Source organism: Malus domestica, chromosome 17, assembly GCF_042453785.1.
Source record: "Malus domestica chromosome 17, GDT2T_hap1".
Classification (NCBI taxonomy): Eukaryota; Viridiplantae; Streptophyta; class Magnoliopsida; order Rosales; family Rosaceae; genus Malus; species Malus domestica.
This window is the reverse complement of record NC_091677.1, coordinates 19,765,701-19,792,687: the sequence shown is the minus strand read 5'-3', so window position 1 is coordinate 19,792,687 and position 26,987 is coordinate 19,765,701. Positions and strand designations below refer to the sequence as shown.

Genomic DNA, 26,987 nt, shown 5'->3' with positions numbered 1-26,987 from the left:
TATTAGTTAAAAGGGAAAGAGCCTAAGATTTATCTCTTGAGGGATCATGCCCTGGATCTTAATGGTATTACACACCCCTACAAACTCTTTGATATGCAAATGGGGATCCTCACCTGCCAAACCATTAAATTTAGGTAAAAGATGAATCATACCTGATTTGAGTTCGAAGTTCTCCACGGTGGTGTCGGGATAATGAATGTATAAAGACTCCTCACTGATCTTGGGAATCATATACTCCTTCAAAGCACGATTAGCCTTGTCATCATTGTTGTTGTTGTTGTTTGCCATGGCCATCTCGTCTTCTTCTAATTCATCCTTGTTGTTTGCCATGGCCATCTCATTTACAGCTCATTACAACCAGCTTTTAGTATATGAGTAACTGAAAACTAGCTATTATCAGAATTTGTAACTGAACATCTCCTCTTTATTCTGTCATAATTTCTTGTAGAAATCTCCGAAATACAAGTTGTACAGACCATGAGAAAGACGACTTATAGGGCTTTCCAACCATATATGGCCCATTTTCTAATTCTCTCTGAGCACTTCGGGGCAAAGCTCGCAAGTTGGATGTTCTGCGAGGGCCTTTTCTGGCAGATCTTGGGCCACTTGTGGGCTATGGTTTGGTCTTGGGCGAGTTGGGCTTCAAACTATCCATTCTAGGCTCTTCAGATATTCAAAATAAGATGATTTCTTCAAGCCCTTACTTTCATCCTGAAATACAATAGAAACAACAAAATACTTTGTGATGCATAGAGATTTTAAGTAAAAAACCTAAGTAAAAGAGGGCGTAAAAATATAACTTTATGCACTCAACAGCACACAACTATGTTGATCGCCACCCAACCTATTCAACATTACAGTTGGTTATTGGGTACGAACTTGACGTTCTGTACTTACGCATTTCGATGTGCATTTTATGTGCCAAGTTGCACTGCCGCAACGTACCAATTTGGGCCCTCAAAGAAGGATGTGAATCTTTGTCAATCACGATTCTCCTTCACAATAGCTCTCTTAGAGCCCTTGCAAGCGATCTATTTACCGCTCATTTTGCGGATTATCACTTTGCTGAGACAATCTTCCCGCCATTAGGGAGTGATAGAAACATCAATGTTCCTATCGAACGACGCGAATTCGCATAGATGTTGCCCACTATGCCTCATCTCGATCCTTGTATAGCATAAGAGTGGTAAGCAAGTACGATGTATTCTAGCTTTTAGAATGTTGCTCCAGACGCATTCCTCTAATCTAGCTAAAATGATGAAATCATATACCAGCTGCAAACATGCCTAGAAGGATAGATGTACTTAATGCCTAGAAGGATAGATGTACTTAACGGATGTCGATTCAACATCCCTGAAGGGTGTACCACCCCTGAAGGACGATTTGGCTGCCCATGTTGGACGACCCGGTACCCCAACTGATAGCCATGTGCAAGACATATGGTTTTCAGGTTATTTCAAACATTTTAACTTCGCTCTGATCCCCTTAAATATTATTTTGGACATTCCAATGTTATTTGGGACATATTTACTCCCATTTGTTTTTTTATGAACATGATTGACCTCATTGAATTCTCAAACTTGTAATTAGTTAAACTCCATGTTAGTAAGCTTAGTGTACTTTTTTAGTAGTTCACCATAAGTTTATGAAACCCACGTAACATTTTCTTTTCGTACAAAAAAAAATAAGTAGAGAACTTATAAAAAGGAAATAAAAAGTTGAAACCCAATTTATCTAGTGTGTGTGTGTGTGTGTGTATCTTTGTATAAAAATAACTACATAAATGAATAAACTTGTGAAAGATGAGGTCAAAAGTCCAAAATAACTTTCTTTTGGATGAAAAACTTAACAGAGTGTGTGTGTGTGTGTGTGTGTGTGTGTGTATAAAAATAACTACGTAAATGAATAAACTTGTGAAAGATGAGGTCAAAAGTCCAAAATAACTTTCTTTTGGATTAAAAACTTAACAGTGTTAGGGCGAGATGACAAATTAATGATTTCACAAAATTCATATGACAAATTGCTTAAACAAAATTAGTTCATATGACAAATTAAAAAAAAAATGTATAAGTTCATATGACATATAAAAAAAATTCCCAAATTTTAATTGCAATTGCAATTGTTGCTGCTATCGATGCGTTGCCTCTTGGGTTGCATGATAAGTACTTTTTCTGTATAAGGTAAAAACTTATGCCTAAGTTTGCCTTTGTAAGTTTAAAATGCACTTATCGCTAGGTTCTCTCGTTGGTTTAGAGAATTTAGTTCACCATGCATGGTGGGTAGGTTTCTTTAACATTGTCTGTGCGGGACCATAATTATCCAGGGTCGAAGTAACGTTGATCCGAATACAGTTACCTCAAAAGTCCAGCCGTGGACTCACGAGCTCCGGGTAGAACTGTATTAAACGGAGTAGCGGTGCAACCATTACTCTACTCTAGGGCATTAGGCGAAGTCCTAGCGACTCCGCTAAATGACCATGCTTGTTCCACATGACACACGATCAGATTAGGATATAGACACAATCAGATCCAATGAGTCTTGGATTTCCTACAATCTAGGAATTGGTGTGTGCCGTGAGTAATCATAACTGCTAAAAGGATGCAATATGTACTTCTAAATATCCTCTATGATTTTCCCGGCTTAAAACGAGGATCCTACTCTAAAAAGTCTCTCCCACGGTATAAATACATGCATTTAGGGTTCATTTATGGTAACGCAATCTAAACGCTTGAATTCTCTTGTTCACTGCTTGAGTCTAAAAATCCTTCTCTAACTTGATCGTCAGAGACCCTTTGGCCAGCATACCCTAGCCCTAGGCTTACTCATGGTTGTTTTACTATTTTGCAAGTTACTTGGATTTGTGCTCAACCACCGCTCACAGAGGTGCACATATTTGGTTCCAACAGTCAGATTCAGATTTATTGCATTGCGATTTGTAACCTAGTTGACATGGATGATGAAATTTCAACCCATAACCTTACGCATGTAACATTAAAATATTGTTCTCGACATGTTGTTTATTCTGTACCGGTAATCATTATACCATTCCTTCCTATTATAATTTGCACACACAAAAAAGTATTGTTCAACTCCGGGAAAGATTCACGCCGGGGTCACTTAAAGTACCAAAATCAGAAGCTGCACACAAGGAGCTTAAATCCATTCACAAGGCAATATAATTTGTTTAGATTGCATGTTTTGTGAGAAATATGAGAGTTTAATGTCCAAATTTCACCAATGGAATATTCACTCCCAATCGTGAAATTATTAATTTCTGGCCCGTAAAGTTCAGTTGTAGTAATCATTTTAGTTCTCACTTTACCTAAAATTATCTTGGTATGTACTGTTTGTTCATTAGTAAGACTCGAAACCGAATGATATAAGTTTTCTATGAGGTCAGCATCTGATATTGTGGAAAAATGAGTTTTGATATATTTCCAATAATGATGTGTGTTTACAATAAGAGCACAATATAAAGCAGTAAACAAAACACAAAGGAGAAGGGACACACCACCTTTTCCTTGATTTAAGGACTAAACAAATGGATTTTGACTAATTACAAGGCACTCCTTGATTTAAGGAGATTTACATCAAAAAGTCACCTAAAAACCCTAGTTTCTAGGAGCAGTAGCATGTTGCTAAAGGAATGGCAACATGTTGCTGTAGGCAGTATGATGCTCGCAGAAAGACTACATAAAGGAGCAGCGATAAGACTTGCCACTACTGAAAACTAGGGTGGCTACAGGTTTCCCTTGCTGTGGCTTTTCGTTCAATACTCCTATTCAAGCTGCATCCATAAGATTAATGGAGCCAAGCTTGCCAAGAAGGTGCTGAAAATGTGTAGCTGGCAATGCCTTAGTAAACAAATCAGCCAATTGATCATGGCTACAAGTAAAGAGAGTTTGAATAACTTTGGACTGAACCTAAGCTCGCACATAATGGCAATCCACCTCAATATGCTTGGTATGTTTATGGAAGACCGGATAGGATGCAATGTGCATCGCAGCTTGGTTGTCGCACATAAGGGGCATCGTTGCATTGCTAGGGAACCCCAAATCAAAAAGAAGACTCTTGAGCCATATAAGTTCACACGCAGTGGAAGCCATTGCCCGATATTCTGCCTTAGCACTAGAGCGAGCAATGACATTTTGCTTTTTGCTTTTCCAAGTGACCAAATTACCAACCAGGAAAGTACAATAACCCGTGGTTGACTTTCGATCGAGAGCATTGCCCGCCCAATCTGCGTCTGTATAGCCTTGTATTTGGGTTGAACCATTATTTCTCATGAGAATACCACGCCTAATGGACCCTTTGAGATACCGTAATATCTTCTTAACAACATGAAGATGTGTAACAGTGGGAGCATGCATAAACTGGTTAACAAGACTCACGTTATAAGTAATATTAGTAAGATAAATGAGTTTACCAACAAATCATTGATAGTAACTTACGTGAGTGAGAAGTTCCCCAGCCGTGTCCAACTTGAGCTTGCAATCCAAGGGAGTAATGATTGGTTTACAATCAAGCATGCCGACCTCTTGAAGAAGATCCAACACGTACTTTCTTTGGTTCAAAAACAGTCCATTATGGGAAGTTCCGTCTCAATGCCAAGAAAGTAGTTTAGTTTACCAATATCTTTGATAGCAAACTTCTAATGAAAAGACCGTTTGAAGGACACAATCTCGTCCATATTGTCGCCAGTTATGATAAGATCATCGACGTAAATTATCACCACCAATTTACCCAATGAACCTATGAGAATAAACAAAGATGAATCTGCATTACTCCTGGAAAATCCTACCTCTTCCAAAACCAAGCTTAACTTAGCGCACCATGCTCAAAACCAAGCTCAATTTAACCCATAAATGGCTTTGTGGAGTTTACAAACGAGGCCATTTTGGGAGGCTTGAGGATGTCTAGGAGGTTTTGCATATATACTTCTTCTTTAAGTTCCCCATGCAAGAATGTGTTTTTCAGGTCCATTTGGAATAAGAACCAACCTTGGTTGACTGCCACAGAAAGAAGAACCTGAACTGTACTCATCTTGGCCACAAACGCAAACGTTTCCTTGTTGTCCACCCCATACATTTAAGTAAAGCCCCAAGCCACCAATTGTGCTTTATAATACTTAATAGAGCCATCAGAATGGAATTTGAGCCTGTAGACCCACTTATTACCCACGACTTTCTTGCCATAAAGGAAGTGGACAATACTCCAAGTGTGGTTGTCGTTAAGGGTTCGCAATTCTTTATCCATGGCTTGTCTCCATTTGTTATGAAGGTTGGCTTCCTGAAACTTACTGGGTCCATGGTGGTTTGAGATAGCATTGAGAAAAGCTGCATGGGAAGGTGAATAGCGATGATATGCAAGAGTGATTGGATGTCGTCCTGCATAGGTAACATAATCCAGCAGTTTGGGTGGAGGTTGGCGTGCTCTTGGAGGATTTCTTCTAACTGGAAGTGGGTCAACCTCTTAATGGCTGGGAGATGTTGTTATGGCCACGTTATGGGATTGTGGCACATGGCAGGGACTTGAAGAATCAGGAGAATGAGAGGCATCGGAAACAGGAGCATGAGCGACATCAACTTGAAGATAGTCCAAGTTAATATCCACACTAGAATTAGGCAGCGAAATCAAATCCTCCCAAGTCTCCCCCTTACTTGAATATGCGGTTCCTTTGTGAAAATAAGGAATGGACTCCTCAAATTTTACATCTTGAGACACCACAATCTTGTTAGTAACAGGATTAAAGCATTTATACCCTTTATGAGTTGAAGAGTGGCCCAAAAACACACACTTAATATATCGGGGATCCAACTTATCATGATGAGATGCTTGAACATGCACAAAACATGTACATCCAAACAGTTTTAAATGTGACAAATCTATGGGCCGATTTTTAAGAACTTTATAGGGTGATTTAAATACCAAAATTCGACATGGAAGCCTATTTATCAGATATGTGGCAGTGAGCACGCCTTGTGACCAAAACTTCTTAGGAATGTTCATGTGAAGCATCAGAGAACGTGTCTTATCTAAGAGGTCTCTATTTTTCCTCTCAACCACCCCATTTTGTTGGGGTGTCCTAACATAACTTGTTTGATGAAATATGCCATGCATGCTCAAATATTGTGTCATGTTGTTAGACATGTATTCGGTGCCATTATCCGATCTTAATGTTTTAAGGTTGGACTCAAAATGAGTAGTAACAAGGTTGTAAAGGTCTTTGAACATAGTAAACACTTCACTTTTGAATTTCAAGAGATATAGCCAAGTGATTCTTGTGAAATCATCAACAAATGTCACAATATTATTTGACCCAAATGTCCGAGTGTACAATTTCAAAAAGCTCACTAGCTCCAGACAAGGAAGAATTAAAAGGTAGTCTAGAGAATTTGGAGAAATTACAAGTGTCAAATAATATTGTGACATTTCAACAAATGTCACAATAGTAGAGACCATTGAGAAAGAAACCTTCACCAATCGTCTTCCCGGTGACTAGGTCCTAAAAAATCACATTTTTTGGTGAGAAAATTGCAAGACAGTTTAAGGTTTTGGTAATTTTTCCAATGGAAAGAAGTTGAAAAGGGAAGGCAGGGACATATAGGGTAGTGGACTCAACTTGGTTCGAAATTAACCTAATTTTTCCTCTACCCATAATGAAGACTCATTTTCGATTAGCAACAGACACTTGAGATGACATATTTTGAAATTCATGCAAGTTTGTTCTTTGGTTTGTCATGTGATCAGTGGCACCTGAATCAATGATCCAATAATCATGCACACAACTATTATTTAGAGCAGTAGAAAAAGCATGGAAAATACATGGGACAACTTCATGTGGTACACCTTCAGCCTTTGCTAAAAACCCCGCAAACTTGCCAAGCATCACAAAATGCTTCTCGGATTTAGTTACCGCTACCTCTTCAACCTTTCCATTCCCTTTCTTGTGTTGAAAAAATGAAGCAAATTCATATATTAGAGCAACAGGACTTGAAGTAAAATCCAACAGCCCATCAGTAGCAACATGATTTGAAGTAGACTCTACGAGGCTTGCCATATGACTGACTTTGTATGGTGAACTAGCAGCAACCTTGTATGGTCCCTTGATGTCCTTGTTGAACTTTGGTTTCAGCTTGGGATGAAGTATCCAACACCGATCCTTGGTGTGACCAATCCCACGATAGCCAATTCCAAGACAATGATCACACTTCAAGTCGGGGCGCTTACCTTTGTAAACCTTCACCTCAGGTGACTGGTAATTCGAGGCATACTCTCAAGATTCTCGCGCGACAACTTTGGTGTCCAATCCCATGACCTGTCTTCTGACCACTTCACGTTGAATGATGGCACACAAGCTCGAGAAAGACGAAAGCTCTGAAGTCATCAAAATGTGACTTCTCAAGTCTTCATACTCCGAGCTTAAGCTTGCTACTAGTTGAAAATTTTTGTCCTCCTCAGCTCTTTTTAACAACACGGTCGCATCTGTGGTGTGAGGTTGATAGACATCTAGCTCATTCCACATAGTGGTAAGGTTGCCAAGATGTTGCACGAATGACTTGCTTTCTTGTTGAAGAGCTGCAACGTCTCTCTTGAGTTGAAAGACACGGGCCGAGTTGTTTTGATTGCTATACATTTCCTTCACTTGGTCCTATAAATGTTGTGAGGAATTAGAATAGTTGAAAATTTCAGCAATTTTCCTCTCCATAGAATTTAGCAACCATGACATAACTAACTGATCGTTGCACAGCCATGCTTCATAATTTGGAGCCGAAATTTCTGATGCTTGAATGACTCCATTGATGAAGCCGAGCTTGGCCTTTCCACCGAGAGCCAAAGTAATTGCCCTTAACCAAGGAAGATAATTAAACTCATTTAACAAAACTGAACTGAGTCTTTGATTTGGGTTGATATCAACCTTAGAGAAATTTGTAGCCGATGAGGCAAGAGAACTAAATTTTCTTATGCCATATTGTTGACTGAAAAGAGTGGAAAATCACGGTAAAAGGTTGCAGAGTCAAGTCTAACAAGGACACTGCTCTGATACCATGTGGAGAAATGAGTTTTGATATATTTTCAATAATGATGTGTGTTTACAGCAAGAGCACAATATAAAGCAGCAAACCAAACACAAGGGAGAAGGGACACGCCACCTTCTCCTTGATTTAAGGACTAAACAAATGGATTTTGACTAATTAGAAGGCACTCCTTGATTTAAGGAGATTTACATAAAAAAGTCACCTAAAAACCCAAGTTTGTAGAAGCAGCAGCATGTTGCTACAGGAATGGCAGCATGTTGCTGCAGGCAGTATGATGCTCGTAGGAAGGAGCAGCGATAAGACTTACTGCTACTAAAAACTAGGGTGGCTGCAAGTTTCCCTTGCTGTGGCTTTTCGTTCAAGAGATATTTATTTGTTGGTGCCAAAACTAAGAAGCCATAATTCCAAACGTTGTCAGCAGTTCAATGACAGCGGATACAGTAAAGATAATGCATAAGGGTAAGTCGAAATCCAAAATGCTTAGATCTGATGAAGCCTAAAAAAGTAGAAATATTGAACAAGTTTGGAAATAAGTAAATTGAAATACATTTATAGAGAACATGAAGAGTACATTTATAGGGTGTTGTTAAAGACTGGCTATACTTACTCGTGTTAAAATCCTCCTAACGGGGGCTGAGTTAAAGAACAACATCAGGGCCTTAAAATAACATCTGTGAAACCAGAGTAAAATGCTCTACAAGCTTTCAAACCTATATGGGTTGGAAAGCATGTCCGTAGATATACAAAGTTTCAAACACATCACCTAGTGTTGAAATTGCTTATAAACATCGATAACCATGTCATTGGTTATTTTAGGCATTTGAATGCCTAGAGCCAACCAGTAAGTTGCAGCGGTTTAGTGCTGAGATTGTAGTATAAATACCGAAAAGCATGTCGTTGGTTATTTTAGGCAATGACACTACAACAAAAATGAGCTTTGGGTACAAAACAAAGGACACAACTGAGAATTTTGTGTCCGCTTGACCACCAAAAGACTGAAACAGTTCTCATTCCATAGAGGGCACCATGGATTGTGCCCATTGTAAGAAAAAATAGGCACAAATACATTATCTGACAACTTTATTGAAAAAATGGACTCTAATATATTATTTGTGCCCATAGTTTACTTCTAAAGACACAATTCTTTGTTCTTTATTATTATTTTCAAAAACTTGTAGCCCACATCCATTCAACACTCTCTTTTCCGCTTAACCCACCCACTTCTATCCAACTTTCTCTCCCCCCGCTTAACCCACTGACACCCTTCATATTTATCCCCACTCTCTCTCCCCGCCCGCCCACATCTATCCAACTCTATCTCTTTCTCTCTCCATCTCCCCTTAACCCACACGCATCTTTCATATTTATCTCTTTCATATTTCCTTATTTTTAGTTATGTCTCTACCCTCTCTATTCTCTTTAAAACGACCAAACCGGACTCGCCGGCCAAGTTTCGGCCAAAACTAGATCTCGACCCAATAGAGAGAAGTGATCCTCTCATAGTGAGCTTCCTATCTATGTAAGTGGGTTTCTTCAATTTTAACTTTTAGATTTGAAAAATTCTTGAGATTCAGGACTAATTCGGTTTTAACTTGGCATGTTGAAGATTTGGTTAGTGATTTTGTTTGGGAGATTGAATTCAAGCTAAACTGTAAGAAAGTGGTTCAAATTCTTGGATTTAGGTAAGAACCCTGAGAAACCCTAACCCTAAACGTAGCCCTCTTTCGATTTCTAATAGCTTGGCATGTTTTTTGTGTGTTTTTATGTGAATTATTTGAAGGGTGGTGAGTTTATATCGGAAGATTTGAACTTTTTGCCTGGAATTTAAGTAGATACAATTGTATGGAGGAATTGGTTAGAAGAGATTGTATGTGTACCAGATTTGGGTTTTTTCAAACCGCACCGGATCTGAATTAGTGTTCTTTTTGCGGCTTGAGTTTATATATTTTCATATATGAGTTATTATTTATTGTTTATTTTCTGTATGCATGTCACAGTTTACTCACTTGGAGACTCGCTCCTATCGTACAGAATTTTCATGTACCTCCCTATCTCTCTTGCTCTATCAATTTTTGTAGTTCTACATTTGTGTGTTTCATTTGTTGATCAAATTTAATGAATTAAATCGATGGTTTTCATTTTTTATACTACTCATGACTTTGGCAATGAGAGGTCCAAATGCTGCATATATCATCCAGATTAGTTTGTTTGTGGAGCAAACGGAAAGATAATGTCATAACAATGTTGAATTGTTTTCTTGGATGGAAAGTTGATTGCCTTGTTTTTATATGTTTGGTTATGCAGACACAGGAATGCGACTGTGGTGGAGAATATAGAGAAGATGGTAGGATCTTATCTTCCACCAGATAAGGACAGTTTTTGGTTTTGGCATTTAAGATATTTAAGTAGGTTTTCTCTTGCAGTTGTAGAAGTTGTTAATTTTGGAAGCATGAATTAAATGTTTGGGATTAACTTACAATGCTTCCTATCAAAACCAATCAAAACCATTTTCTGAATCTAATGTTACAATGTTGTGCACTCTCATTGATAAGCAGATTTTCATTATGATGAATTTTTAGTCTTTCTTAAAATTTCAATAACTAAAATTCATGTGGCATTCGGTGTGAATTTTGTCGGATTTGTCTCATTGCATTGGATTGATTTCTTGTACTGTTACCATGCCCATCAATTTCTTCTTTTTAATCCTAATTGTTTTCGCTTTCAATGAAAAGAGGTTTCTTCTTTGATGCTGATGTGAAAATTATGTTGACACTCAAATTAACCCTCTTTTTATCAATTGTAGCAAGTATGTAAGTAGGGATCGTTCTAGGCCGGGGATTAGGAGGGATTGCAAAATCACTTGGACTTGACTCAAAAACGTAAAAACAAGTTTAAAACACTAACTAGACTCAAAGAATGTAAAACTAAACTTTAAAACACTAAAACAAACCAAAAGACTCAAAACAGCAAATAAACACTCAAAACTGCCTTAAAACCACTTTCTGGGCAGTTTTGGACACTAGGGAAGAATTTGGACGAAAATTGGTTTAAACTTGACTCAAGACACCTAAAAACACAAACTAAATGGGTTTCTAACTAATATGACACTTAAAACTAAAGGGGGATTGATTTTGGACGAATTTTGAAAACAAAACAAAACTTTGTAAATTGAAAAGACTCTAAAACGAATTTGGTTTAAATGGATGGATGGAAGGCTAGCTAAGGGGTTCATCTCCACACATGTCACACGTGCATATAAAACGATCTCTAATTGCTTTTCAATAAACCATGAATTCCCAACGCCCCAAGTTAATTAGGTCCGCTTAAATTAACCTTCAGATTTTCCTAATGTTATTGAATTGGATGATTGCATACGACAACCCAAAGCATTCCCCACAAGTCCCCTACATGATTGCATAATAGAGATACAAGCAAGAATCATTAAGTTCTATGAAAACCATAAGCATTGACGAAGCACTTGTTACTATGATTGCATGAAACTTATGCCAAGAATTTACTTAACACGATTGTGATCAACAACCTTTACTACTTGTGAATATAAGTTCATAACGATTAGGTGAAATTCCCTTATATCCTAGCATCAAATTCATGCATGCAAACTAAGTGTCGACCCTCAATCAACATACAAGAATAAGTTTTAATTCACATCGATAAGCAAATTGAAATCACAACTTATGAAACGCAATTAGAAGTAATCAAATCATATAGCAAGCATAAACATGGTTTCGAATCCCCCCCTAGCCAAGGGGGGTTTAGTTCCTCATACTCGCAAATAAACAAAGATAAATAAATTTAAACATTAAAACAAAGATAGAAAACACCTAGAAACGCTCCACAATCCAAGCTCCTTGAATGGCATGCACGGCTCCAAGTTGTCTTCCTTCTTCTCCTTGCAAACTCACAGCACACAAGGTATGTTTGGGTGAATGGTGTAGTGAAAATATGGTAGAGGATGGTGACTAAATGGTGCAGCAAAAGATGGTATTTATAGGCTGAAATTCGCAGCCCCTATGTAGCAAAGGAAAAGGATTTAAAGGCCTAATTTGTATAGGATAATAACACACAATCCTTGAAGGAAAAGGCTAAGGCTTTTAGAGACCAAGGGGGAAAGGAATAATCAGGTTTCTAGAAGTTCTAGAAAGGTTTGGGACGTCACTTTTGTAGGACAAGGGATAAGGTCTTCTAGAAAGGTTGTTTTGTGGCTGATTTCTAGAAAAACAAGGGATAAGGTATGGCACATTTGTAGGAGTGGATAAGGGCTTCTAAAAACCAATTTTAATGTGTCCTAATCTAGTTAGAAACCCTCCTAAGTGGCTGAAATGTGGATAGTTTAGGATTAGGATAAGATAGGATAGGATAAGGTTTGTTTGGATAAGATAAGCTAAGATAAGGTTATGGATGAGGTTTTGGATAAGATTCCTTCTCTTGAGCTGATTCTTTGACTTTAACTCTTCTTCTTCACATAGGAAACCTTGCTTGAGTAGGAAACTTCATGTGTCTAGGAATCCATCTTCAATTAGGACTCCTACATTGATTAGGAATCCTTTTTTATTTAGGAATCCTTCATTTAAGCCCTTTCCTACTTCAACTAGGAAACTTTGTATCTTCAATTCTTCAACTTCAAAACACATTCCTAGCTTCATCAATCCTTCAAATTCGTCCATCCCTTGTGCTACATATGCATGAACTCCATTCTAGCCCAATTTTGCTCCAAAATGCTCCAAATTGCTTCCTTTTGCTCACTTTGTCTCTAAAACCTGAAAACACATGAAAATAGCTTAAAAGACTAATTTAACTAAGAAAACACAACATAAATGCATAAGAACTAACTAAATAAGGCGCATAAATATGCTCCTATCATATGCCTTGCAAGAGAGCGGTGGTTTTGACAATTGGGGCAAATAAACATCACTTATGAAGTATGTTGGTTACATGTTTCATTATTAGGAAATGAATATAAATTTAATTTGTTATCTTCATTTAACTTCTTGATGGTCATGTTATGTTGATAATAAAAGTGCATGCAGAAGTGTGAAGATCGGATTTGAGTTTTCACTCCTTAAAACACTACGATGTCTAATAAGGAGTATGTTTCTTACTGGATGATTTTATTGTTAGAAATGAACATATGCTATTGTTATGTTGTAGCTTCTTAACTGTTTATACACAACTAATAGTGGGGAAGGATTTTAGAGGGATGGACTATATATTTGATGTGGTATAAACTAGCACACAAATTAAACCCTCTTTTTGATAATTGCAGTATGGATAAGTAGGGATCGTTCTAGGCCGGGGATTAGGAAGGACTGCCAATCTACTCAAATTAGACTCTATTACACTTAACTAGGCTTAAAAACACTAAACTAAACTCTTATGACTCAAAACTGACTCAAACTACTCAAAACAGCACAAAACAAGCAAACTGACTCCAAACTAACACTAAAGATGACTTTGAACAAATTCTAAACTAGAAAGACTCAAAACAATGAAAAGACACCAATTGGACAGATTCTAACCTAAAAACACGAAATAGAAACGGGGGGGTTGGTTTTTTTGACGAATTTAAAACTTAAACTAAGTACTTGCAGACACAAACTTAAGCTAATACGAAATTGGATGTTTTTAAGAGGTGAATGGCTAGCTAGAACGTCCTTCTCCATACATGACACATATGCATACAAATCGATTTCCAATTATTCTTCCTATAAACCATAAATGACAACGCCCCAGATTAATCGTGAACAGTACTAATTAACACTTAGATTTTCGTAAGTTCATTGAATTGCCAAGGATCATTAAGTTCTATGAAAATCATAAGCATTGACAAGGCATTCGTAACTATGAACAACATGATACTCCTGCCAGGAATTCAATTAACACGATCATGACCAGTGACCTCCACTACTTGTAAATATAAGTTCATAACTATTAGGTGAAATTCCCTTATATTTTAGCATCAAGTCCAAGCATGCAAACTAAGTAGGTCTCCTTCATCAACATACAAGAATAAGTTTTGAATCAAACAGTTAAGCAAATTGCATTCATGATTCATGAAATCATAACTGAAAGTAATCAATTCATATACAATATATGTTCATGGCTTCGAATTCTGCTCTAGCCAAAACGAGTTTAGTTCCTCATGTTCGCACTTAAACAAAGATAACTTAAATTAAACATTGAAAATAAAAGATAGAATACACCTAAGAACGCTCCAGCAATCCAAGGTTGAATGGTAGGGCACGTCAAAGGGTCTTCTCTCCTTTCTCCTTGCAAAGTTGCAGCACAAGAGGGATTTTCTGTGTATGATAGGTGTATGGTGCAAATTTGTGGTGAAAGATGGGTGAGTTGTGAGTGCTGTGGCACTATGTATTTATAGGGAGAAGGGAATGCACGGCTAAGGCTAAAAAGGAGAGGAATTAAGACTCCAAATTAGCAAGGAACAAGGACACTTCTAATCAGATTCTAGTGAGGAAAATGAGTAGTCCTTGCAGCAGGAAATATAGCTTCTAGAAGGGCTAGGGGCGGCACACTTTTAGGGATAAGGTTTGGCTTCTAGAAACCTGATTTGTAGGTATCCTAATATGAAAATAAGTCCCCCTTACAGCTAGAATTAAGGTAGGATAAGATTAGGATAGGATAAGATAAGATTAGTTTGGATAAGATAAGGTTGGTTTGGATAAGGTTTTGGATAATGTTCATTCCTTTTAGATGATTCCTTATCTTCTTTGTCTTGAATTTATTTTGTTCATCTCTTCAACATATTCCTAGCCTCTTGAACTTAAAAAACGTCTATCCACCTTGCTCCATTCATATGCTATCCAATCTTGGCCCAAAACTGCTCCAAAATGCTCCAAATTGCACTTTCTTGCCAACTTTGTCATTTGGACCTACAAACACACGAAAATAGCTTAAAACACTCTAATAAGTAGAAACTAGTTATGAAAATGCAAGAAAACAAGCTAAGTCGCATATTTATTACATTGGTACAGCCTACAAGTACCCACTTGAGGGTTTTGTTGCAAGTTTTTAGCTGTAGTTAAATGTTTAGGTTGCTCTTAGGAGAGGCTGAACAATGAGGAAACCTGCAGTCTTAAGAAACTAAACAGCTCCATGAATCTTATCTTTCTGTATGGAAACATGAAAGACTTCACTAAAGCTGAAAATTAGATTTCAAAATACTTATTTATTAGCTTGTGCATTTTCATAAGGATTCGACGTGATCATGGAGTGCCGGCTGTCGACTACCTGACGCCCTCCCCCTCCTCCTTTAAAGACAGATGGAAAGGTTATTTTCATAATCTTTTCAATGAAGGACATGAAAGGAGTGCTTCTTTAGGGGAGTTGAGTAACTCAGAAGAGTGTCGAAACTACTCTTTTTATCGTAGAATCCGGAAGGAAGAAGTGGTTGTAGCTTTGAAGAAGATGAAGTATAGAAAAGCAGTAGGCCCAGACGATATACCAATCGAAGTGTGGAAAGTTTTGGGAGAGACAGGTATAACATGGCTCACTGACCTTTTCAATAGGATTTTGAAAACGAAGAAGATGCCAAATGAGTGGCGAACGAGCACTTTGGTGCCTATCTACAAGAATAAGGGCGATGTACAAAATTGCATGAACTATAGGGGTATTAAGCTAATGAGTCATACAATGAAGCTCTGGGAGAGAGTCATTGAGCATAGATTGAGGCAAGAGACACGGGTTTCGGACAACCAATTCGGGTTCATGCCAGGGCGCTCAACCATGGAGGCAATCTATCTCTTACGAAGATTGATGGAAAGATATAGAGATGGGAAAAAATATTTACACATGGTCTTTATAGATTTGGAAAAAGCGTATGATAGGGTCCCAAGAGACATTCTTTGGAGGATTTTAGAGAAGAAATGAGTACGAGTAGCATATATCCAAGCTATACAGGATATGTATGAAAGAGCAAAGACTGCCGTAAGAACTCATGAAGGACAAACCGAAAGCTTCCCCATAACTGTAGGATTACATCAAGGCTCATCCTTAAGTCCTTACCTTTTTGCGTTGGTAATGGATGAGTTAACAGGACATATTCAAGATGATATTCCTTGGTGTATGCTTTTCGCAGACGATATAGTGTTGATAGATGAAACTCAGGAAGGGGTAAATGCAAAGCTTAACCTTTGGAGAGAAGTGTTGGAATCTAAAGGTCTTCGCCTAAGCCGATCAAAGACAGAATATATGGAGTGCAAGTTCAGTGCAAATGGAGGCCAAAACGAGTTAGGGGTGAGGATCGGAGATCAAGAAATACCAAAAAGCGACCGTTTTCGTTACCTAGGATCTATCTTGCAAAAGAACGGAGAATTAGATGGAGATCTCAACCATAGAATACAAGCTGGATGGATGAAGCGGAAGAGTGCATCCGGCGTGTTGTGTGACCGCCGTATGCCACTGAAGCTCAAGGGAAAATTTTATAGGACGGCAATAAGGCCGGCGATGCTGTATGGCACAGAGTGTTGGGCGGTGAAGCATCAACACGTACACAAAATGGGTGTAGCGGAGATGAGGATGCTTCGTTGGATGTGTGGGCACACGAGAAAGGATAAGATTAGGAATGAGGATATCCGGGGTAAAGTAGGAGTAGCCGAAATTGAAGGAAAAATGAGAGAAAATCGGTTACGGTGGTTTGGACATGTGCAAAGAAGGCCTACTGACGCTCCGATTAGAAGATGCGACTATGGGACAGAGGTTCAGGGCCGAAGGGGTAGAGGAAGACCTAGGAAAACTTTGGAAGAGACCCTAAGAAAAGACTTAGAGTACTTGGATCTAACGGAGGACATGACACAAGACAGAACACAATGGCGTTCTAAGATTCATATAGCCGATTTCACTCAGTGACTTGGATTTTCCAAGTCTCCAACCGAGAAGTTTTCCTCACTCGGGAAATTAAGGGAACACTACCTCAACCTACATGCTCCACTCACAAAGCTTCAACATACAAGCTTCAACAAAAGAAAATTCAAAGAACTTAGCGAAGAAGGCTTTGGTGTATTTAACACAATACGTTGAAATGAAGGAAAGCTTATTTATTGATATCCCCGATAAGTTACAAATATGTACATATACTTGAGTCAAAATAAACAAACAAGAGGGAGCCTTCACAAAGGTTGCTTAAGAGAAGTCTCAGCAGTCGGTAGAGCCCCAGAAAGAGAAGGCACCGGAGGGGGATCATTCGGAGCCTCAGTACTGGACAGAACCCTAGAAGGAGGAGGCATCAGAGGTTGATCATTGGGAGCTTCATTAAGCGGTACAGCCCCAGAAGACGAAGGCAATAAATGCCTTTGGAACAAACCCACAAATATCTGATGATCAAGTAAAACCTGACCATCAGATTCCTTCATCTGGTCAAGCTTCCTCTTCATGTTTGTAGCATAGTCATGTGCGAGCCGGTGCAACTGTTTATTCTCATGCTTGAGCCCTCTAATCTCCTGTTTGAGACTCATCACTTCAGCCGCCAATGATTCAACTTGGCGGGTTCGAGCAAATAGGCGTTGGGCCATATTAGACACAGAACCTGCACACTGAACACTAAGAGCCAGAGAATCCTTAACAGCCAACTCATCAGACCGTTTGGAAAGTAGTCTGTTATCTTTGGGAATGAGAAGGTTCCTGGCCACTACTGCAGCGGTCATATCATTCTTCATCACGGAATCCCCAACTGTAAGAGGACCAGTAGGGGAGACGAAGGATGGGCGCCATATGTTGTCTGGAGAAGGCGGGGCTGCCTCTTCAACAAGGTTCAAGTCAAAACGACGGTCGGAGAGGCCAGACATTTTCAAAGGTGTTGAAGAGAGAAGAGGTCGGACAAACAAAGATCTTAGAAGTGCAAGAATGGAGCTTCTACTGGTGGATATTCAAGTGTGCTTTGGAACTTAATGTCAGCCCCTATAAAAATCTGCACTCGATGAAGCTTCAGAAAGCGAAGAGGCGTCTGCTCAGAAATCGAAGAGGCGTGTGCTTTCTCAAAAGTTGGGCTGCTCAAAGACCACGAAGGCCGATCTCAGAAATCGAAGAGGCTTGCTTTCTCAAAAGCTGGGCTGCTCAGAGACCACGAGGGCCGATCTCAGAAATCGAAGAGGCACCTACTTTTCCAGCCCTGTCAGCACCTGTCACACGCACTCAGCTTTGCGGAAATTATGGGCATTCTGTCGAAGATTTCTGGCGAAGTAGAAAGCACATGAATCGTACTGTTCAATCACCCACTTCCCACACGCAACAGTAGCTCATGGGTACCACATATAACTTTGCCAAAGTTCTCTGACAAAGTTGAGACACGTGAAGCTTGTAGCTCCCACTACATCGCTCTGACCAAGAAGGGTAAAAGATTAGCAAAGAAACAACACTAACAGAGTTTAGACACATAAATTTTGAAGGTCTAGCTACCATATTATTACCCACAAGGGTAAAGGAACAGTACCACTGCTGGATAATTGGAAAGTCCCGGTGTGTCAATCTTTGTGCTTCGTGGCAAGGTAGACTAGCAAACATGCCCAACCTTTACTCACATTCGAGAAAACACTCCCAACAAGATTGCTTGCTCCAAAATCGAAGAGGCACCGCCCTCCGAATCTCGAGAGCCAGACTCCCAACATGATTACTTTCTCAAAAATCGAAGAGAGGGTAAAGGAACAGTACCACGGCTGGATAATTGGAAAGTCCCTGTGTGTCAACCTCTGTGCTTCGTGGCAAGGTATACTAGCAAACATGCCCAACCTTTACTCACATTCGAGAAAACACTCCCAACAAGATTGCTTGCTCCAAAATCGAAGAGGCACCGCCCTCCGAATCTCGAGAGCCAGACTCCTAACATGATTACTTTCTCAAAAATCGAAGAGAGGGTAAAGGAACAGTACCACTACTGGATAATTGGAAAGTCCCTGTGTGTCAACCTCTGTGCTTCGTGGCAAGGTAGACTAGCAAACATGCCCAACCTTTACTCACATTCGAGAAAACACTCCCAACAAGATTGCTTGCTCCAAAATCGAAGAGGCACCGCCCTCCGAATCTTGAGAGCCAGACTCCCAACATAATTACTTTCTCAAAAATCGAAGACACCGCTCTCCGAATCTCGAGAGCCAGACCCCCAGTAGGATTGCTTTCTCAAAAATCGAAGAGGCATCGTTCTCCGAATCTCGAGAGCCAGATCCCCGACAGGATTGCTTGTTCGAAAACCGAAGAGGCACCACTTTCCCAACTTCAAGAGCTGGATCTCCTTGGATAAAGCTTGTCTGTAATCTTCACACGCAACATCAGCTTTCCAGATACCACAGACCACTTTTTCAAAGTGCTCTGACAGAGTTAAAACTTGTGAAGCTGGCAGCTCCCACTACCGTGCTATGACCAAGCAGGGTAAAGGAATAGCATTATTACTTGATGTTAGGGAGACTCCTATATATGTCGACCTCCATCCCCAACAGACAGGCAGACCTGCAAAAATGCTCAACCCTTCCTCTTATCTGAGAGGGCACTCCCAACGAAGCCTTTCGAAATATTCAGCTTTCTTTCCCCCCGATAATACCTCTGTAAACAAGCTATACTAGAGCAAGAATATCTCATATCATCAGGGTTAAAAGCAAGAGTATCCCATATCATGCTTTTTCCCTGTCTTTTCCTTTGGCCTTGTTCTTACCTGCAAGACAAGGAGAAAGAGAGCAATCAGTTAGCACTTGGAATCAAGCTTCCAGCCAGGAACTGACTGCCTGGAACTCCTTACCTGATTACTTACCTGGCATTGCTCTCAAGTACTCATCTTCAACATCTTATGCTTCCAGGGAAGATCCCGCATCTGCCTGAGGAACAGATAGGGCAAGTGAGAAGGATACAAGGAAGCATGTGGAGACAAGCGTAACAGCACACGTGCCGATACATCCATTACTCTGTCAAAAGCAAAAGTATCCCATATCAGCAGGGTCGAACGTACTCTAGATTTGATGGACTTGTTTTGACCCTCAAATTCTTCAGTCGGCCTTATCTCTGGAGGAAACCAGAAAACCCTCCAGCCCAGTTCAAGAATAAGCCTGTGGAAAGTTACTTCTTCAAAAGCAAAAGTATCCCATATCATCTCTTCTCATTTTTCTTCTCTTTATCCTTCATGCTGCCTGCAAGATAGGGAGAATGTGAACAATCAGCTGGAGCTCTGATTGCTTACCTTGTCTGTCACCTCTGTCAGCAGATCCCCTAGCTCGGCGACTTGGGGGACTCCTACTACATGGTTTGTATCGCGCTTGACCAAGCCTGAAACTACAAGTAAGCTTCAAGTGACATTGATACATTACCTTGTGCATCTCCACCAGTTACAGATACCACCCCTGGATGGAGGAAGAGTACTTCCAGAGAAGATGCCACATCTACCTATGAGACAGATAAGGAAAGTCAAGACGATACCACACTCCAGTACTTAGAAGTTTCGTGGTTACGAGATCATTCTCCCACAATATTTCCTAATGTCATTTGTACTAAATCATTCACTTGTACTTACTAAATGAGAGCTTGAACCTATGTACTTATGTAAACCCTTCACAATTAATGAGAACTCCTCTATTCCGTGGACGTAGCCAATCTGGGTGAACCACGTACATCTTGTGTTTGCTTTCCTATCTCTATCCATTTATATACTTATCCACACTAATGACCGGAGCAATCTAGCGAAGATCACAAAAAGTGACCGTTTTCGCTACCTAGGATCTATCTTGCAAGAGAACGGAGAATTAGATAGAGATCTCAACCATAGAATACAAGCTGGATGGATGAAGTGCATCCGGCGTGTTGTGTGATCGTCGTAGGCCACGGAAGCTCAAGGGAAAATTTTATAGGACGGCAATAAGGCCAGCGATGTTGTATGGCATAGAAGGTTGGACGGTGAAGCATCAACACGTACACAAAATGGGTGTAACGGAGATGAGGATGCTTCGTGGGATGTATGGGCACACGAGAAAGGATAAGATTGGGAATGAGGATATCCGAGGTAAAGTAGGAGTAGCCAAAATTGAAGGAAATATGAGAGAAAATCGGTTCCGGTGGTTTGGACATGTGCAAAGAAGGCCTATTGACGCTTCGGTTCGAAAATGTGACTACGGGACAGAGGTTCAGGGCCGAAGGGGTAGAGGAAGACCTAGGAAAACTTTGGAAGAGACCCTAAGAAAAGACTTGAGTACTTGGATCTAACGGAGGACATGACACAAAACCGAGCGCAATGGCGTTCTAGGATTCATATAGCCGACCCCACTTAGTGGGAAAAGGCTTTGTTGTTGTTGTTGTTGTTGTTGTATTAGCTTGTGCATTGCAGAACCTATAAGGTTCTTATCAGTTTCTATCTTTCTTAGAAATTAATGTCATAACAATGATTGTCCAAACTTTTATTGTTTTGTACATCTTGTTTGCTAGTAATGATGGTTTAGTGATAGGAGCATATTTATGTGACTTAGTTAGCTTGTTTTCTTGCATTTTCATAGTTAGTTTCTGTTTATTATAGTGATTTAAGCTATTTTCATGTGTTTGTAAGTCCAAATGACAATGTTGGCAAGAGAGTGCATTTTGGAGCATTTTAGAGCAGTTTTGGGCTGGAATGGATAGCTTACATATGGAGCACAAAGAATGGACGAATTTGAAGTTCAAGAGAGGCTAGGAATGTGCTAAAAAGATGAAGAAAATAAAATCAAGACAAAGAAGATAAGGAATCAGCTAAAATGAAGGAACATTATCCAAAACCTTATCCAACCTTATCTTATCCAAACTAACCTTATCTTATCCTATCCTATCTTAATCTTATCATACCTTAATTCCAGCTTCAAGGGGGGGGATCAATTACACTTTAAATAACCTAAATACCCCTTTCTAGAAGCCTTATCACCTGCCCTAGATTGGTGCTGCACCTTTTATTGCTTTTCTTTTACAAATGTGCCAGATATTCCATTCTAGAAGCTTTGGCCGAATTTCCTAGTCATTTTTCTCTAGGATTGTGTAATCATTTTCCTCCACTACTTTGTGCAAAACCCTAGTCATTTTCCTTCAAGAATTGTGTCAAACTTATCCCTCTCATCTCAGGGATTTGTGCCGAGTTTCCTAGGCCTATAAATACATATATTCTGCCACAAATCAGAACCACCACCCTCTACCATCAGATCACCACACCATCCACCACAAATTCGTCCCATACATCCAAAAACTCAGAAAATCTCCATTCTGCCGCAGCTGTGCAAGGAAGGAGAAGAAGGAGCCACCTGGAGCCGTGCTTGCCATTCAAGACGTTGGATTGTTGGAGCGTTTCTAGGTGTATTCTATCTTTGTTTTCAATGTTTAAATTTAATTGTCTTTGTTTAATTGCGAACATGAAGAACTAATTTCTTTATAGTTGGAGGTGAATTCGAAGCCATGATTATATGTTTTATATGAATTGATTACATCCAGTTATTGTTTCTTGAGTCTTGAATGTGATTTGCTTATCTAAGATATCAAAACTTGTTTATGTATGTAGACTGAGAGTCGACACTTAATTTGCATGCATGAATCTGATGCTAGAGTATAAGGGAGTTTCACCTAATCGTTATGAACTTATATTCACAAGTAGTGGAAGTCACTAGTCATGATTGTGTTAAGTAAATTCTAGGCAGAAGTATCATGCTTTTCATAGTTACGAATGCTTCGTCAATGCTTATGGTCTTCAAAGAACTTAATGACCTTTGATATGTCTTTCTATCATGCTTTTCATAGTTAGGGAACTTGATAAGGATAATTTGGTTGCGATGTGTATTCCATCCAATTCAATGAATTAAGGAAAATCTTATGGTTAATTTGTGCTATCACGGTTAACTTGGGGTGTTGTCATTCATAGTCTAAAGGAATAATAACTAGAAATTGGTTTGTATGCATATGTCATATGTGGAGAAGGACCCTCTAACTAGCCATTCACCCATTTAAATCACCAATTTCGTTCAAAGTAATTTAGAGTCTTAGATAACTTAGTTTAAGTTTTAAATTTGTCAAAATCAATCTCCCCCTTTATATTTCATGTCTTTAGGTTAGAATATGTCCAATTGGTGTCTTATTAGTGTTTTGAGTCAAGTTTAGTTAAAATTCGTCCAAATTCATCCTTAGTGTTAGTTTGGAGTCAGTTTGCTTGTTTTGTGCTGTTTTAAGTAGTTTGAGTCAGTTTTGAGTCATAAGAGTCAAGTTTAGTGTTTTGGAGTCTTATTTGTGTTGATTAGCAGCCATTCTAATCCCCGGCCTAAAACAATCCCTACTTTCATATACTACAATTATAGGGTTTTAATTTGAGTGTTAGAATATTTCACATCATTTAGCCACTCAATTTAGTTGCATATTTTGTTCGCTGTAATTTGGTTTAACAAAAAAGCAAAGTATCACTGCTATTGAGTTCTTAATGCAGATTGAAAGTTTTGGTCATTGAACATGACTGGAAATAGATCCTTTCATTTTTTTTTTTTTTTTTTTCATTTTCACTTTCATTTGGATGTCATGAAGATGATTGCATTATCCACCAAGTTGGAAAAAGAGGTGAATCTTTGATATGGCATATCTGGAACTTTTACGTATTGATTTTAACTAACTCCATTTTAGGTGTAATTTTAGACTGATTTTGTTTTGAATTCGACTATATTTGTTATGGTTTCTGATGAGGTGCAAGGGTTGCTGGGGAAAATGCATATGTCCAAAAATATGTGCTTTCAAGTTTTATTGTATCAGAGATAAAATATGTAACATTACATTGTATATGTGAGATTGGGAATGTGTTGTAGGCCTTTTCATTTTAAGAAAATTAAAAAATTTCATTTCCTCAATTTTAGTTTCAAATTTTGATTTTTTTTAATATTTAATTCATTTGGCACAATTACAATATGAAGTGCCAACTTGTCTGGAAAAGGTTATCTGACAAGTTGTCATAAACAAGGCACAAATAGTGGTCCATTTGTGCCTGCCTCTTTGAGCACCAAACATTCTATTGTGCCCTTTTTGCAAAGGTGACGCCCATAGAGGGCACAAATACAAATATAGTTGTTCATTGTTGCTATTGGTCTATGGGCATATATGTTGGTGCTCTTTGGCCTCAAAGGGCACATACAATTTATTGTGCGTAGTGGCCATTTTTGTTGTAGTGTGAATGCCTAGAACTAAAACAACAGTGTGATGTTATGCCTACTGATAGGAGCATATTTATGAGACTTAGTTAGCTTGTTTTCTTGCATTTTCATAGCTAGTTTCTACTTATTATAGTGTTTTAAGCTATTTTCGTGTGTTTGTAGGTTCAAATGACAAAGTTGGCAAGAAAGTGCATTTTGGAGCATTTTATAGCAGTTTTGGGCTGGAATGGATAGCTTACATATGGAGCACAAGAAATGGATGAATTTGAAGTTCAAGAGAGGCTAGGAATGTGCTAAAGAGTTGAAGAAATTAATTCAAGACATTGAAGATAAGGAATCAGCTCAAAAGAAGGAGATATTATCCAAACTACCTTATCTTATCCAAAACCTTATCCAACCTTATCTCATCCAAACTAACCTTATCTTATCTTATCTTATCCTATCCTACCTTAATTCCAGCTACAAGAGGGACTCCTTATCACATTAGAATACCTAATATTTGATTCTAGAAGCCCAGAAACAATGCAAATAACCTGATCCTTTTTCCCCCTAGAAATCTGACGAATTTAATCCCTTTCTAGAAGCTTTGTGCTGAATTTCCTAGTCCTATTCCTCCAGGATTGTGTAATCCTTCTCCTCCACTACTTTGCACCAAACCCTAGCCTATAAGTCTGAGGGTTAATTTGTGCTGTCACGGTTAACTTGGGGTGTTGTCATTCATAGTTAAAGAAACAATACTGGAAATTGGTTTGTATGCATATATCATGTGTGGAGGACCCTCTAACTAGCCTTTCACCCTTTTCAATTCACCAAACTCGTTTTATTAAAGTTTTTATGCAAAGTTTCTGTTTTAACTTTTAAATTCGTCAAAAACAATCTCCCATTCATTAAGTCTTGTTAGTTGAGTCATAATCTGTTTTCTTTTAGTATTTTGAGTCAAGTTAAGTTTTATTTTCGTCAAAATCACTTGTTAGGTCTAGAATTGAGTCTTTTTTATTGTTTGTTGCTGTTTTGAGTGTTTTAAGTCAGTTTTGAGTCTATAGAGTCTAATTTAGTGTTTTTAAGTCTTATTTGTGTTGATTAGCATATCTAGTTAATCCCCGGTCTAGAACGATTCCTACTTACATCTTTACTACAATTGTCAACAATAGGGTTTAATTTGTGTGTCAAGTAATTTTCACATCACCTACGCACAAAAAAATTGTTCCTTTAGGAACAAGAATATAATTCCAGAAGGGTTTCGATCCAACATCACCATTCTCCTTCTCTTTTTCTTTTGTTAGTTTCACGCCGGGCACACCCTTGAACCTTTGATATATCCGCTTATCTATTATTTGCACTGAGGTAAGCCGCATAAGGATCCTCGGGCAAAACCATATCTCCATTTACATATCCTCCTTGGCTTTGATAATTTGAAGGACCCACTGTTGTTACTGCATCCTGATGAGCATTCCCTAGCTTCTCAGCTGATGTCCCAACTGTCAAGAGACTTTCATAGTTTCCGGATTGAGTAACTTGTCAACCCTACATTACCCGGACATGAAATATATATGCAATGACACGTACTGCTTGATGAATAAGGCAATTTAAAACTTCGGAACAAATAAAACGGGAATGAGTGCTAATAACGACATACCAAAATTATACAATTTTCGAGAGAAATTCAACTTGAAAAGTCACCAGAATTACAGTTTTCTTTGCTAGAGCATCCATGGCACAATCCTACAATGAGACTTCAATCAAATCCAGTTTGCATGCTTCATAAAACCCTTGACTTTGTCTTTCTTACATGAAAGAGAGTTGTGGCAGTATGTGCATCCACTGTGCTAAAGGGGTCATCAAGGAAATACATATCAGCATCAGTATAGACAGCTCGGGCCAAGTGAATCCAATGCTTCTGTCCTCCACGCATGTTAACCCCCCTCTGGCCTATTTCTGTAAGATCACCATCCTCAAAACTGTTAATGTCCTTATCCAGAGCACAAGCTTTTATGGTATTCTCATATTTATTCTTGTCCGTTGCCTTCCCAAAGAGTATATTTTCACAAATTGTCCTGCTTTGTATCCAAGAAGTCTGAAAAACGTGGGCTATCGTTTCAAATACATCAACCTGGACGGAAGCCAGAAATTAGTGGAAAAAACTTAGGGTGTGACAATTAATAAAAAAGTTCATCTCTTTTTAAACTTCCTGTTCCTGGAGTTTTCGGCATCTCTACAAGTATAGCTAGCATATAAAAGTGATGATTTTCATCCTCCAACTGGTCCTCAAACTGCAACTTTCTGCTCCCTTTTCACTTCTAAATTCACGGCATCTCTACAAGTATAGCATATAGAAGTGATGATTTTCCTCCTCCAATTGGTCCACAAACTGCAACTTTCGGCTCCCTTTTCCCTTCTAAATTCACGTCTCTCAGATTTGGAATTGTTGATTGTTAGGGATACCAGCTAAAAATTCCCCTTGCTATTCTTAAGCTCTCATCTCCCCTCAGTGACGGTAAGTTCCCTAGTTCATTATCTTTTAGATCATCATCAAGCAAAAATATATTTAGCCGATCAAATGAGACCTTGACTTGGATCATTGCTGAGATCTGGTATCATTTTTACAGTTTCTCCAATGCTCCTTAACGAAGCTAGAATCGTGAATATGGTACTTGCATTTAGAGGTACACTTTGAAAAATGATGCATCCCAGAGAGAGAACCTAAGAGATGATGGTGGGCGACATCTAATATAGTAAATTGCATTTAACTTTTTCGAACTGGAACCCCGCCAACCATTTTGCGAACCCACCAAGTTTTTGAATCTCT

At 38.8% G+C, this 26,987-nt stretch overlaps 1 protein-coding gene and 1 long non-coding RNA gene across 4 annotated transcripts; one reads left to right on the top strand and one right to left on the bottom strand.

Moving 5' to 3' along the window:
- Positions 1-3,923: 3,923 nt before the first annotated feature.
- On the bottom strand, positions 3,924-5,088 carry LOC139193408 (secreted RxLR effector protein 161-like). Its single transcript, XM_070816409.1, has 4 exons — positions 5,001-5,088; positions 4,665-4,752; positions 4,452-4,563; positions 3,924-4,373 (listed from the first exon to the last, which is right to left on the bottom strand). The coding sequence occupies exons 1-4, from the start codon at positions 5,086-5,088 to the stop codon at positions 3,924-3,926; spliced, it is 738 nt and encodes a 245-aa protein (XP_070672510.1).
- Positions 5,089-9,417: 4,329 nt separating this feature from the next.
- LOC114822533 (uncharacterized) lies at positions 9,418-24,482 on the top strand. Of its 3 annotated transcripts, none has more exons than XR_003770545.2 (5): positions 9,418-9,558; positions 9,646-9,721; positions 10,037-10,079; positions 10,344-10,383; positions 24,344-24,482. It is a non-coding gene; the product is annotated as an uncharacterized lncRNA (long non-coding RNA). The 3 variants fall into 3 exon arrangements; XR_011578195.1 differs by lacking the exon at positions 24,344-24,482 and adding an exon at positions 21,586-21,725; XR_011578196.1 differs by lacking the exon at positions 10,037-10,079.
- Positions 24,483-26,987: the final 2,505 nt, after the last annotated feature.